The 14,271-nt window shown below is 42.0% G+C and overlaps 2 protein-coding genes across 2 annotated transcripts in view; both read right to left on the minus strand.

Annotated features, from left to right (window-relative positions):
• Window positions 1-9,275, minus strand: part of LOC142397757 (protein NLRC3-like) — a 104,362-nt gene extending 95,087 nt beyond the window's left edge. The window contains exon 1 of the mRNA XM_075481471.1: window positions 9,271-9,275. The gene's annotated coding sequence lies outside the window, so the exon portion shown is untranslated. The remainder of the gene's footprint in view (window positions 1-9,270) is intronic.
• Window positions 2,801-5,419, minus strand: LOC142387563 (zinc finger protein 862-like). The gene is made up of 2 exons (XM_075472647.1): window positions 4,354-5,419; window positions 2,801-3,243 (listed from the first exon to the last, which is right to left on the minus strand). Exons 1-2 carry the CDS (start codon window positions 5,417-5,419, stop codon window positions 2,801-2,803), a joined length of 1,509 nt encoding a protein of 502 aa, XP_075328762.1.
• Window positions 9,276-14,271: the final 4,996 nt, after the last annotated feature.

The following is a 14,271-nucleotide window of genomic DNA, read 5'->3' on the forward strand; positions in this document are numbered from 1 at the left end:
TTTGACACGGACGCTTCGGCGTCACTTCGGGGAGCTGGGAGCTTCAAAGTAAGATGAGGGTTGATCTACTACTGTAGACAACAAAGTATATGCTATATTCTACATGTTTTTTTATGAATTTTTATGTTGTAGAGTTGTGAAGTTATTTTATCAATGGAGAAACTGAGCAGCCTTGCTTTGTTGTCTACAGTAGTAGATCAACCCTCATCTTACTTTGAAGCTCCCAGCTCCCAGAAGTGACGTCGACGCAGCTTTAGCTGCAGAGAAGCTATCAGGCTTGTGTTGATAATAATAAACTCCTGGACTATTTTCAAACTTCCAAATGCATTGTTTTGTGAGTACAGACCATATTTGTACTACTGTAGAAGTTTGGTGTCATGGCATGTGATTTTAGTGTGGTAATTTTGGAGATACGGACCAGGATCCATTAACCCTTGTACGAAGCTATTCGGGATAACTCAGTAACTCAGCTTATGTTCAGCCAATATCGAAAAAACTGCGGGTGGGCTACTTGGCTGTATATCACGGTTCAAATGACCCCAGGTTGAATCTACTCCGGAGTATCACTTTAAGTTAAACAAAGTATTTATTGGAGGTCACAGGTCAAGTATCAGCGCTGGACTCGGAGAGACAGAGTTCTCGCATGAAATCCGTCCGACCAAGTCCCGAGATCTGGAAACATTTCATATTTATGTTCACCCTTATCTCAGAGGTTGTACCTACATTTGACGACGCATCATTGAATACTTACTCATGCTGTGAGCAGGCCATCCACCGTCTTTGTCATGTTCTTTGGATGTGATAAGCGATGTGTGTGTGTGAGTGTTGTTTCAGGCGTGCATCTACTGCACCAGACCTATCTGTCCTAAGAGACGCTTTATCTGACCCAGTTATTTTATCCCACTACGTCATCTTAAAGTGTTGGACATACATTTGCGTTGTATGAGCAGAGTGTACCGTACAAACTAGGAACATAGATTATCTAGAGAACTACAGAATATTTATACATAAAGTCTAAGAATAAAGCCAATTTATAACATTCCCCCTCTTGGCATGATTTCATCATGTCAACCTTAAAATGAGGTTGGAGTGTCATATTCTGTATTTTGTCACCCCTGTTAGCGGCAGCCAACCTGGCAGGGCCCCAAACTGCAAGTCCGCGGCCACTTTAAGGTGCAGCACAACCAGAGGAGATTTTTTGTCATCATTATGTAAGCATCAATGTGTAAGCTGTTCTTCATTGCGTTATCAGCAGCAAGCAAGTCTTCATTGCACAGGCATGTGGAAAATAATAAACAATTCTAATGCGTTAGCAAAAACTTTTCTATCAGGAGTATTCCATCATTTTGCTCGGAACAGAACCTCTTTCCGAGAGGGTTAAGACCTTCATAACTCACTGATTATAACTCTGCAAATGAGCACATTTCTTAAAAACTATAAGTGTCACGCCTCTATGTGTATGCAAGGATAAATATTTATATTATTCTGTGTGTATGTGGCCCCGAACCCATCTTCTGTGTGGAAAACTATATGTGGTTTGAGCAGTGTCAAGGCCCTGCTCACCCATAAGCACCATCATAACACATAATAATAAATGACGAAGCTACAAAAAATTTCTAACATCTTGGAACTCAAACAGTGCATGAGGCAATTAACATTACCAGCAGGCTCGTCCACCGTTTGCAGCGAATAGGAGCGAAAACCCGATGGCTGAACTGGGAAAAATTCTCCTATGGCCCCAGTTCCACTTTGTGACCGACCACCTCATTACCTTTCAAAGTCTAAGGTCCCGCTCCAAACAGCCGAGTCACCCCACTGGCAATGGTTATACTAATGATTGGTTGACTTATACCCAAAAAATGATTAATCAGCTTAATAATTACATGAAATACAACAGATGAACAAATACAATTTTTTTTTTTTTTTTTTTTAATGTCCACGTGGCGAGTCGTGTAGTCTCTTCTGGTCCAATCCTGTCACTGCTTGGTGCTCGGTTCAGGGTTCTCGCTAGATTTTTTACTGGCCGGACAAGTGGCCGGCTGTGTTGTAGAATACCGGACATTTGGAATATCTAACGGACCTCCCCCTTTTCGCTAACTCACAAGCCCACATAGATGCGTCGTACGGAATGTGTTACTGTAGTTTCATTACTTTTGGCAGGAATTACGCATTAGGCTACAGTTTAAGTTTCAGTAACGTCGTTACAGTTACTGTACCATTACATTCATCACATCTTTACCCAATTTGAGCAGGGAAATCTTCTTCGGGTTTGCTGATAAAACAAAATGAGTTGTCTGTTATGGATAATTAAGTAGGCTAGCGTAGATATGCGCGCAGCGCGCTGGCTGGGCTGGGGTTTTTTTTTTTCTTTTGTTGCCCTGTTCGAGCTTTTCTGGTGTGTGTAAGAGAGCGCGCTGGCTACCTTTGCTCTCCGTGCATGCAATGTCTACTTTCACTGGGACTTCTCATCTTTTTTTTAAGTAGGCCTTACCCAACACTGGTCGTAGTCTACCCCATCAATAACCTAATGTCCAGAAACGATAACGTCTTTTCAACAAAATTAATTTATTTAGGCCAAGTGGTCTAATCCTTAAAAACAATTAGGTCTGGCTAATAACCATAGCAAAGAACAGTAACAGTCACTGACATGTCTAACTGATTTAACAAATAACAAGAACAAATAATTGGCATCTGCACATGTCGCGTTATCTTAGGCATCGCCCATAAAAAAATGGGCATGACGAACATTGGAGAACAAAAACAGAACAGGAATTAAATACAAACACATCACAAATAACATTCATTTCCTGCGCAACTTCATTGCATGAAAGTTCTCCGCTGCTCGAGGGAAATCAAAGTCTTTCAACCCCGGCCCGCTGCAAGATATCCGCATCAGCCTCGTCACCTTTTCCTCAGATATGCGGTTTCTGATTGAGGTTTTTATGCGGTTTTGGAGCGAAAAGCCCCTTTCCGCTGGCACACTGGACACCGGGATTGTACACGCTATCTTGGCAAGCTTGGCCCACTCGGGAAAGATGTCACCCAATTCTCGAACAACCGTCTCACACGCAGTGAGGAAGTTTAGACCGCCGTATCCACGAAGAGCCGTCATCAATGGCACCACGTCTCGCTGGGCATTCTCAGGGGAAATTAAGGGTTCCACTGCGCCAGTCTCCGTCTCCTTTGGTGTCTCATAGTGCTCTATCAAAGGCTTGACTGCATGCTGAGCATATTGTTGCATTTCTGTAAAATAATTAGCCTGGGAAATCCCATGCTGCTTTGCGCTCGATTTCATTCTCACTGCAAAGTCAGCCTGGAAACCACCGCCCTTATTTTTGCCAGAGTTTGGGAACCAATCACAGAACAGGGGGGGCGCGCAGCAAGACGATGACGACGTCTATGGCTACACCGAAGCTTGTAGAGTGTTAATCCAACATGACAGCGGACACAACGTTACTGTTCAATGCAGCCTTAGAAAGTGTTTCGGAGTAGATTCACCCTGGGGTCATTTGAACCGTGACATCCAGCCAAGTAGCCCACCCGAAGTTTTTCCGATATTGGCTGAACATCAGCCGAGTTACTGAGTTATCCCGAATAGCTTCGTACAAGCGCTAACGGACCCTGGCAGTATCTCCAAAATTACCACACTAAAATCACATGTCATGACACCAAACTTCTACAGTAGTACAAATATGGTCTGTACTCACAAAAGGATGCATTTGGAAGTTTGAAAATAGTCCAGGAGTTTATTATTATCATCAACACAAGCCTGATAGCTTCTCTGCAGCTAAAGCTGCGTCGACGTCACTTCAGAGAGCTGGGAGCTTCAAAGTAAGATGAGGGTTGATCTACTACTGTAGACAACAAAGCAAGGCTGCTCAATTTCTCCATTGATAAAATAAATTCACAACTCTACAACATAAAAATTCATGTAGAATATAGCATATAGGCCTACTTTGTTGTTAATTTAAGTAGCTTAGAGCGCAGGTTTACTTTTATTTTACTTTTTTTTCTTCTTCCTCGTCGAATTTCTGTCGTCATCTGGTATAAGTGATACAATTGGCTATTAATCGCGCACAAAGCAGCATGGGAAGAACCTGACGTCATTTGATAGACATTCGTAGCGCCCAATAAACGGCTCCAGGCATTCGTAAACCACGCCTCAAATACGAGAAAATGCACACCTAGTTCCCAGACCACCATCTCATCGAGATTGTGGACGCGTCAGCCAGGCTATAAAATAATAATAATAATAATAAAATATTAAATAATTAGACCACCACTAATAACATTTTATTTGGCAATAAATAATAACGAGTGATGCCGTCTTTAAATTAATACTTTGAAACTCACCACAGGATACAGGGTATCTGTCAGGATTGAAGACCAGGTCAAAGCCTTTCAGGATATCCACGTCATCACGGGGGAATCTCCTCTCCAGCGATTCGATGAGCTCTTCGATGTACTGCCTTCTCCTGTTGTCAAACGTGCGCACATGTTTCTCGGTGCTCTCCGTCACTGTTAAGTCCTTGAACTTGCAGTCCACGAAAGCACAGTGAAAGCCCTGTTCTTCTGGGCCCGGGGTGTCTTTCAATTGGGCTAGTGCAGCCAATGAAGCTTGTACCATGGGTGAGATACAGCCCAAATTGACGTCCTCCCTCTGGAAACACAGGTTGAGCTTATCCATCACGGGCAGGACATCAGAGAGGGTGTGCGTCAGGGCAATGAATTTGTATGATCGAATTTGGTTAAGAAGCCCTTGGCTTTGGGCATTGCCATTGGCTGCTTCTTCGCTGAGCTCCATTATCAGCGCAGGCCAATTCTTTTTGACAGCACTCACAGCTTTGCCGAGGGAGAGCCAGCGCACGGCGCACTGCTGTTTCAAGCTGGTCATGTCTTCGTCAGTGAGGGTAGCACTGAGCTCTCGTAGCCGATTCGTTCTGGTTGCAGAATGTTTGTAAAATGAATATACCGAATTGACCGTGCGTTTGTAATGTGCAACCATTTGGACAGCCTTGGATGCATCTGACGCCGCCAATGCTACACGATGAGCAATGCAGTGCACCTGAACAGCAAACGCACTCTCTTGTTTTAACAGAGCACCAACACCAGAATGGCAACCCATCATGACACTGGCCCCGTCAGACCCCAGACCTATGACTCTGCGAATGTCCAAACCCCTCTCCTTCAGCGCATCCACCACATTGCTATAGATGCTCCGGGCCATTCCTGATTGAATTGTGTAGTTCCCCAGGAAAACTGTCTCTGCCTTGCCCCTGTTCTCAAACTTCAGGTAGACGATCAGCTTCTTGTTCACTGTGATGTTAACAGTTTCATCAATTATCAACCCAAGGAATTCACTCTGTTTCAGTTTCTCGTCAAGTTGTTCTATTAGCGTTCTCTCAATCGCAACTTCCATGTCGTTTAGAGACTCGTTGTGCTGGTATACGTTCGCACTGCACTGAAAATCAGGGGCTTCCAAAGACTGCAGTAATTCTGTCAGTCCACGAAACTGATGAGTTGGGATGTCACTTTTAGCCATGTGGTAGATCACTTTCATCTGTGACCACGGGCGGATCTAGAGGCGGGGCCAGAGGGGCCTCGGCCCCGCCTCTAATTTGATTGGCCCCTGAAGTGCCCCTGTCCTGTCAATCACCAGGCGAGAAAAACAAGTGGAGAATTAAATGATCACTGCTGCAGTTCCACCCCCTAACTGTGGGTGGCAGTGCGCTGGTTGTGTCAATACAACTGAATAGAAGAAGAAAAGTACTAAATCTCAAATGGTGCACTTTACTTCAGTGTTCATGTTTTAGTGTGCATGGCATATTAATTACTTGAATTCGAGCTGGAAGCTTAAGAAGGTGATTTTGTTATTTGGTGAGTCAAATCTTCTTGTTTGTTGTTAAGTTTAGGTTTATATTAAATTAAACTGTGACTACATAAAACGGTTGGCTTCTAAACTTGTTATCCACTGCACTTGTGTCATAAGTTGCTATTTTGTTGGTAGGATAGCAATAGCTTTGACCTGCTTGTTCAACGCTTAACATTAAGATATGTGATTTTGTGTTTTGTGTAATATTAAGATTTTGGCAGAGATAGCAGCAGACAGCATGAAAAGAAAGGGAATTGAGCAGTTGTATACATGGTTTTTGCTACCTTGTTAGGACTAGCGACTATAAACAAACCTAAGAAGGAAAAGCTGCTATAAATATGTTTTGTTGTTGATGAAAGTACTAAAAGTGCAAAAACATTTGTTTACTGACAGGTTAGGGTTAGGGATTGTTTTGGTCAGGGCACAGTTCAGCATTCACTAATTTTGAATGCTAGTAAAATGCATTGGAGTCAATGGAAGGTGCTCACAAATATAGTAAGGTGTGTGTGTGTGTGTGTGTGTGTGTGTGTGTGTGTGTGTGTGTGTGTGGGAGGGAGGGAGGGAGGGAGGGAGGGAGAATGAGATTGAATATGTTGTTGTATATACAGTTAAAAGCTGTTATGTTTTATGTTTTGTGTGTTTTATGTGCCCTTAATGCACACTGAATTAAAAAAAATTATTATTACAAACGTTACTGATTCATGATTTTTTTATTTCAGTTTCAAAAGGGATACTGAATTATTCCTTTTTGTTTTTGGATAGTAGACTAGAAGTAGATGTTCTTTACTGTCAGTATACTGTAGAAGAGTAAGTTAAAAAAAAAATGCAATATGTAGGTATGATGTATTACAGTATGCAATACACTAAACAAAATATCCAAATCAGGTTGGTAGCCTATTTACCATGAGGCTATGATTGGTAAATTAATTTAGTAAGACTATTATGTTTTCTCACCGCCTGCTGGATAATGTGTGTATTGCCTTGTCGCCAATTGATGTTTATTTAAGCAGCGTCATCACTGGATATCAGATGGTGGTGACACTGTTGGCCCCTGAAGGTTACATTTGGCCCCATGGTGGCCCCTGTTTCAGAAAAATCCTAGAACCGCCACTGTCTGTGACACGAGCGAATCTCTTCTAGACTTCGTGGCTATGTCACAGTGATGCTTAATAGCACTTTGCTGAGGCGTTAGTGACATGGCTGATCTATGGTCAGAGGACTCGCTGTGCTCGACCAAGGCAGATTTTTTAAAATTGATCGAGCCTTTGGTGAACCCATTGGTTTTTCCTGCTCTCTCACAAATTGTACAAAACATTGTCTCTGTACCTCCATCCACTCTTTCGTGTCTGAGCCACCGGAATTGTTCTGTCCATTCTCCTTTGAAGCTCCGTTTTATTTTTTTTGCGGGCTCCCCGGCTGGGTCCTCTTTATCAGCCTCTTTTTCAGCCGATGATATTGGTGATGCTGCAGTCAAGTCATTTGTGTCGGGCACGCCTTGGCTTCTTTTTTTGAGAAACCTCCCGAGAGATATCTGCTTTGCCATTGTTGGCCTTATCTGTTCTGTAATTGCTATACTGTAGCCGCTGTTACTGTCTGGTTACCAGGCAAAAATATTTGGTTGCTAGGGACTCTAAACAGTTGTTTCGCGGTAGAATTTCAACTGGGCCGCTTAGTTCTATCGGATAAATTATTTTTAACTTATTATTTTCAGCTTTATTCAGTTTCATATCAGTGTTGTTTTGTAAAGTTTAATATTTCCAAATAGCTAATATTATTGTTAATTTTTTTATCGGACATTTTGTCCGGTCACATTTTAATATGCCGGTCATTCAGCTTGCGAAACGGCCAATGTCCGGCCACAGCCGGCTAACGTGAACCTTGGCTCGGTTCTCCTTATGGCTGAACGTCTGTTCAGCATTCTGATCCGGACCTAATCTTGGAAGGAGAGGTCACCAGTACGTCACTTCCTGAGGGATCTTCAGCATCCCTTTTCCCTGACTAATCTTGTTTTTAGGACAATTTCAAGAGAGAATTTCCGTTATGTTGACAGTGCTTGAAGATTGTGTGCTTGTTCAACCATCATCTTGGCATGATGGGCACGGCCTTCCTGAATTTCAGATGGACTCCTTGTCCGTTGCTTGGCTGTGAGTCCTGTAGTGGTTCTGAATCTGTGGATTAATAATTAGTCGGAGAACAAATCATGCAGCACACCAGAGCAATTTTCATTTGCCCTGTATCTTATACTCAGGACATTTTTCTTTCTTGTCCTCACTAGTGGGTACAGGTTCGGTCCTAGTGCCCAATTCATCATTTTTCTTATGTCCCCCAAACCAAAACCAAAACAACCAAATAAAATAAAATAAAGTAAAATAAAATAAAACAAAACAAAACAACTGGCCAGTTTATATAACCCTTGTGTGCTCATATGACTCAATGCTGTGCAGCATTACTGCAGAATTCAGTCCCATCAATTTCCTTTTGCTGTAGAAAAAAACTTCAAATCATTTAGAGAATACATCACCACAGAGACACAACACAAAACAACACAAAACAAAGACAAAAGAAGACAAAAACACACACAGAATTTTGTTGGGAAAACTTGAGAAGTAATTAATTGCCGAACATCTCCACTGCAGTTTCTGCTCCTGTGTTGCTCTCTGCTGCAGGACAGAAATGTTTGTGGTTAGCATTAAGTTTTTTCCGGCTCCAGTTGAATCAGAAACTTTGCCTATTGAGCTTTTCATGTTCGACTCTCCCTCCCCAGGCGGAGAATGAAAATGAGCATTGCAGTGATTGTAACCATTGATGTTACTGCCACTGTGGTACTACAGTCTAATCTCCAACGCAGTGTTTTCTTACTGTTTTCATCGTCAGTGGTCTGTTCAGAGTTTTAGTCCCAGTGATGCAGTCTTTGTCAGTAGGTGAGGTTCCTCAGTCAGTGTTCTTTCGGTGGGATCTGGAGCATGAGTACAGTGAGTCTTGTGGCTCCAGTTACTCAATTTGTCTCCTGTCAACAATACCTTTACACAATCCGATGTATGCAGCTACCTTGTTTGGTCCCGTCCACAGAGGAGAGGACCAGTCACGTTTGTTGACTTTCTTTAGGACCCAGTTTCCTACTTCAACAGGTGAAGTATGGCGGTCCTGTTCCTTAGTGAGCATTTCTGTAACCTGTTGAGATATACTCATCACCGTGTTATGCAGTTGTTTCACATATTCACACAAGTTTTCATACTGTCGTAGAACAGGGGGTGAGCCTGTTGGTGCAGTAGTAAATGGACAGAGTCTTTTCTCCCTGCCCAGGCCTCATGTGGGACAACCTGACAACATTCATGGTGGATTCTGGAGTAAATCTTAAGTTAATTAACATCATAGAGAGAGCTTCAGCCCAGCTTAACTTTGTGTCTGCACAGAGTTTGTTGGGCCTTTTTGATGGTTCTTATTTGCTCTTTCCACTCGTCCTTGTGAAGCTGGGTGATAGACTTCACCGAGCTTATGTCCAGTTCCAAACATCTGTTCCACTTCTCTTAGTTCTTCATAAGAGAAGTGAGCACCATTGTCTGATCTTATCACTTCTGGTAACCCAAATATTGGAATAATTTCTCTTGTAAGCCATTTAATGACTTATTTCTCTTTTTCATTGTCTTGCCTTCCAGTTGGAGCGGCTGCTTCTTGAGTTGATGTAGGTGTTTAACAGGGCGCCGGCTGAGCTCACAAAAACTTTTCTTATAAACGGATTAATCTTCCTTTTCCAATCAGAGCGGTTCAGACCTCTAATTATTTAAAATGTTCTAAAATTCTCAGTTTGTTACTATGGTTGAGTGGCATCTCTTTAACTGCAAACAGAATTTTATTTCTATTTCATCCATTCTATCCAATGCTATACTGTTTAATTCAATTATCATTTATCTGCAGGGTTAGAAACTGCTAATCGTGTTGATATATTGTTTCTCTTGTATGGCCCTCTGGTCACTGTGGCTGTTTTTGAATGCGTCATAAAAACAAACCTTATCTTGTCTTGTTATGAATCAGTCTCCCTGCAGCTGTCTTTAAATGTCTTTCAGAGTGTTCCTCTTTAAGAAAGCTATTGGTGATATCTGACTCCTGTAGCGCCTTTTGTTGTGTTTTTGTTAATATCCTAATAATCGAACCTATTTTAAACCTCTTTATAAAGCACTTTGCTGCTTTGTTAAGAAAGCATTTTAATTGTTTCATAGATCTGCTGCAGTTAAATAGTTAAATGGTATATGGATATTGATCACTATTCACTCAGAATTGGTGAAGAGAGGCAGAGGAGGCCTATTTAGATCAGCTAAATTTTTGGAGTTATGTTAATATGATCTCTAAAATAATAACGGCTAACCTTTACTGCTTTAAGATGATACCCGGCTGTTTGACACCTGACTGTCTGGCCTTGCTGTTAAATCCTGATTGTTCAACCTATGTCACATGGTCTGACTGTCTGATCTCAGTCCTGCTTCAGGTGGAAATCATAAAGTCTCACTTTGTAGAACGTTTTGTTTTTGTTCCAAAAGCTTTTCAATCAAAGGGGGAAATATTCTGAACGCTCTGCTTGTGTAAACCTTATTTCAGCAACAACTTGTATGAATGTCTGGTTTTCCTGGATTTATTTTGGACATTTTATTGCTTCTTATCTCTTCACTGTGATTCTTGCATTGAAAAGCTGTTTTCAGTTTACCTAAGTACTTTGGTATCTCTCCTAATCATATTCATGTTAAAATAACTAGATGTAGTTCTTGTACTCTTAAAGTACCGGCCAATGATCACTTAGAGTCTGTAGATAAACGTATTGTTTGGACTGTCCTCGCTCTCAGGTTGAATGAGAGAAGAAGAAGCAGGATTGAGATGAGGCACTCTTAGGGTGATAGTATTTTATGACAAAGAGAACAACTAATAACATTATGGAGCAGCTTGGAGGTTATCAGTTATCTGAAAAAGTGTTTGGAGCTTTTAATCTGTGTGATTCATTATTTACTGTGATGCTGCTGCACAGCTTATCTTTAGTTAGAAACCTCAGGCCAAGCCTCCGACCCTGTTGATTTTTTTTTTTCTTTTTCTCTTATTTAGGTCTCTTATTAGTGACTTCAAAGTTGATGCTGGAAAAAAAATTAATTTCTGTCAATGAACCTTTGGGTAAAAAAAATGTTACTTTGATCCTAGGTTAATTTGGCTTGTTGCTCTTGTGATTGTTAGTTTGGAGTTAGATTGATATTAGTGTTATTGCTAATACCATAAATGCTATTTTATTGTTAATTTAGAGCTAGGTTAATGCTCAACCTGTTTTGATGTGACTCCAGCTAAAGGTGTTGCCCCAACTTTTGCCCTAACCAGATGCTCCCAATCGGATCTATTCATAGACAACAATGCACATCACAGCTCTGTAAATTCTAACCAATGAAGTATTAACACACCTGTAAGCACAAGATTTTATTATGTCCTGGGACGCCCTATTGTAGCATTCGATGGGAGCCAGAGGCCTGATGCCAAGAATTCTGGTTTGGGTAGGGGTGGGGAGGGGCTTGACGAGGATCCTGTTTTGGAGGAGGGTAAGTATTGTAATCAGTGTTCGAATTACGGGGGGTACCGGGGGGGTCTGACCCCCCCGATTGAGACTTGATACCCCCCAAATGGGACTAAATTACACTTTTGGGGGGTACTGAAAAAATGGATCTATTATTAAAATCAGGTGTTGAAAATGTCTTGTTACTTAGTATTTTTCAATGTGTACTATGAATAACCAAATAAAATGCGTTTTGGAACACCCCTTCAATGGACTGTACCACCAGCGGGCGTTTCGCATGTTCGCAGGCAGCTCGCGCATAGTCCAAAACATCGGCAGCACTGAGACGCAGGGTTTTGATGCCCGTTAAAATGATGTTTGAGATGCGAGCGCGTGGATTTAAGCTGTCAAGGTGGAGGTTTCCCGTGATTTGTTAAATGAAACTAACAAATCAGACCAATGTTATTTCAACTTTAAAGCACTGAACTTACAAACACTCAAGACAGGTGACCGCCCTTCCCTTTCTCCCATGAGAAAAAAGTTAGCCTAGGACTACATCAGAGGAATTCCATCGAGTCAACATGCACAAGTAGTCTCAGTTCAAAGACAGAGGCAGACTGCTCTAATCCAGAATACACCAACCAACATACTTGATGTCAGAAAATAAAGTACAAGGCTTATCATGTGTTTAAAGCACAAATGGAATAATATCCTTTAACTAAGTAAAAAGAAGGCAAATGGAAAGTGTGACTCCACCAAGCAAGAAGCAAGGATAGCAAGGAGCAATTAGGCAAAAAGGATAGCATGCCCACAAAGAGGTAGGAAAAATGGGATTCCTTACCATATGTCCGCCGTGACAAATATAGGATTAATCATAATTTTGACTCTGTTTGAAGCCATTTCATGTGGCAGCTAGCAGTATACCATGACTACTAGCACCACGGGGCTGTCTATAGCACTTTTCAATCTCAAGAAAAGCGCACACTGTTTATGTTGTGGAGAAAATAGGGCCGAGTACACCGTCGGTTAGCAGTCCATTGGGGAATTTATTGAACAAACTGTCACAGCAAAACGTGCATACAGAATGTACAAAATGTCCACCGTCTTCATTCTGGGACACCCTTTTATACCGTTTTATCATAACAAGTGTACGTGGCCCTCTCTGGAGGCGCCTAGCTTTCGCAGTTTATCATAAACACGCTCATTCTAACTATCAACAATATTCATATGAACCAGTCAACAAGGCCCAGGATGTAACTAGGCCAGAAGTCATGAACATGTCATGACATCCTTCTCCCACATAGTCCCCCCTGAAATCACTTATCAGTGATTTAATAAAGAAATAATCTAAAATGAAAGAAAATCATCCCACATAGTTAATTAAGAATCAATTGACATAATCACACTAAATTATTCTAATAATTCTACAATATCAATCAACGGGACCAATTTGAAGAACTGAAAAGGAATATATATATGCGTACTCTAATCACATCAAATGATTAAATTAATTTACACGATATTGCATTCAACAACACTACAAGTTTTACATTGCCAACATAATTGTCCACTGTTCGCAGTGCATAGGTGCGAAAAACCCACCGACTGCTACTTCCGTAAGTCATGTTCTTATCTTGGGAAAACTCACCTACGGCCCCACCCCACCTGGCGACCGACCACTTTACCAAGGTCGCACTCCGAACAGTTGACTGACACAGTTGGCAATGGACATATCAGTGATCAGTTTTGATTGATAATAAACATAGAATGAATACACGACCATCAAACCGATTAATCACAGTTTCGTCTAGAGTACAATACATAAAATTATGGATTATCACACAACAACGGTAATAAAAAGCAATGTAATGCAGCTCTTTCAGTCCCGTCCCATCTCCTGTGCTCTGGTGTCATCTGCTTCTGGCCGAACATCCGTCCGGCTGGGTCTGGAACTGCTAAGCTAACTCTGGGAGGAGAGGTCACCAGTACATCACTCCCAATCAAAGAGATCTTCAGCATCTCTTCTCCCTATCCTACTAACCGTGGTTCCACCCTCGAGGAAAGAATCATGTGAACCGTCCGTTGATAACCTTCATTCGTTGGCCCGCTCTCCCATGCGCTGGTCCTCAGACCTGGTCCCGCATGGTCATCTGCCTCCTGGTTTGTTCCATACTTCGTTTGAACATCACTTGCAGCAACCACCTTCTCAGAATGGGTATAATGCAACACACCAATAGGGCAACCATTATGAACTGCCATCGCTCCCCACTCTCCCAAAATCCCATCCAGACCAGTCCACCACCCTTCACTACCACCAGCATTACTCTTCAGCTCCTCTTTCAGCTCCCTGATCTTCTTCATGGCCGTTGTAAACGTACCATCAGCTGCAGTGTTCCCGGGTATAAATGTACAACATTTTTCCCCAACCATCTGGCAAACGCCACCTTTCTCCGCTAATATCCAATCCAAAGCCTGTCTGTTCTGCCAAGCCATCCTACTCGTCTCATGTAGTTGTTCTCCAAAGGCTGCAAGCCCTTCACTCGTGTAGTTAAGAATTCTCTGTTGGTTGTAGTATATGTAATTAATCCACTCCACATTTTTGTTAATCGTGATCCACGGCAAAATAGACTCAAACCCAGCTGCAACCTCACTGCGTGCTTTGAACTCGAACGGAATCCCTCTCGGCTGCCCTATTGCATCCAAGTAAACGTGCTTATCCATGATGTAGTCACCACTAGATCTTTTAATTCTCCCATTTTCCACATCCAACCCCAGTAACTCGTTTACCTTGTCGTACACTAACACAACCGAAGTTTTCATCCTCACAAGTGCACACAGGCCTATCCACCTGTTGGGTAACACGTTTAACAAAACGTCC

Source organism: Odontesthes bonariensis, chromosome 2 (genome assembly GCF_027942865.1).
Source record: "Odontesthes bonariensis isolate fOdoBon6 chromosome 2, fOdoBon6.hap1, whole genome shotgun sequence".
In the NCBI taxonomy this organism is placed as follows: Eukaryota; Metazoa; Chordata; class Actinopteri; order Atheriniformes; family Atherinopsidae; genus Odontesthes; species Odontesthes bonariensis.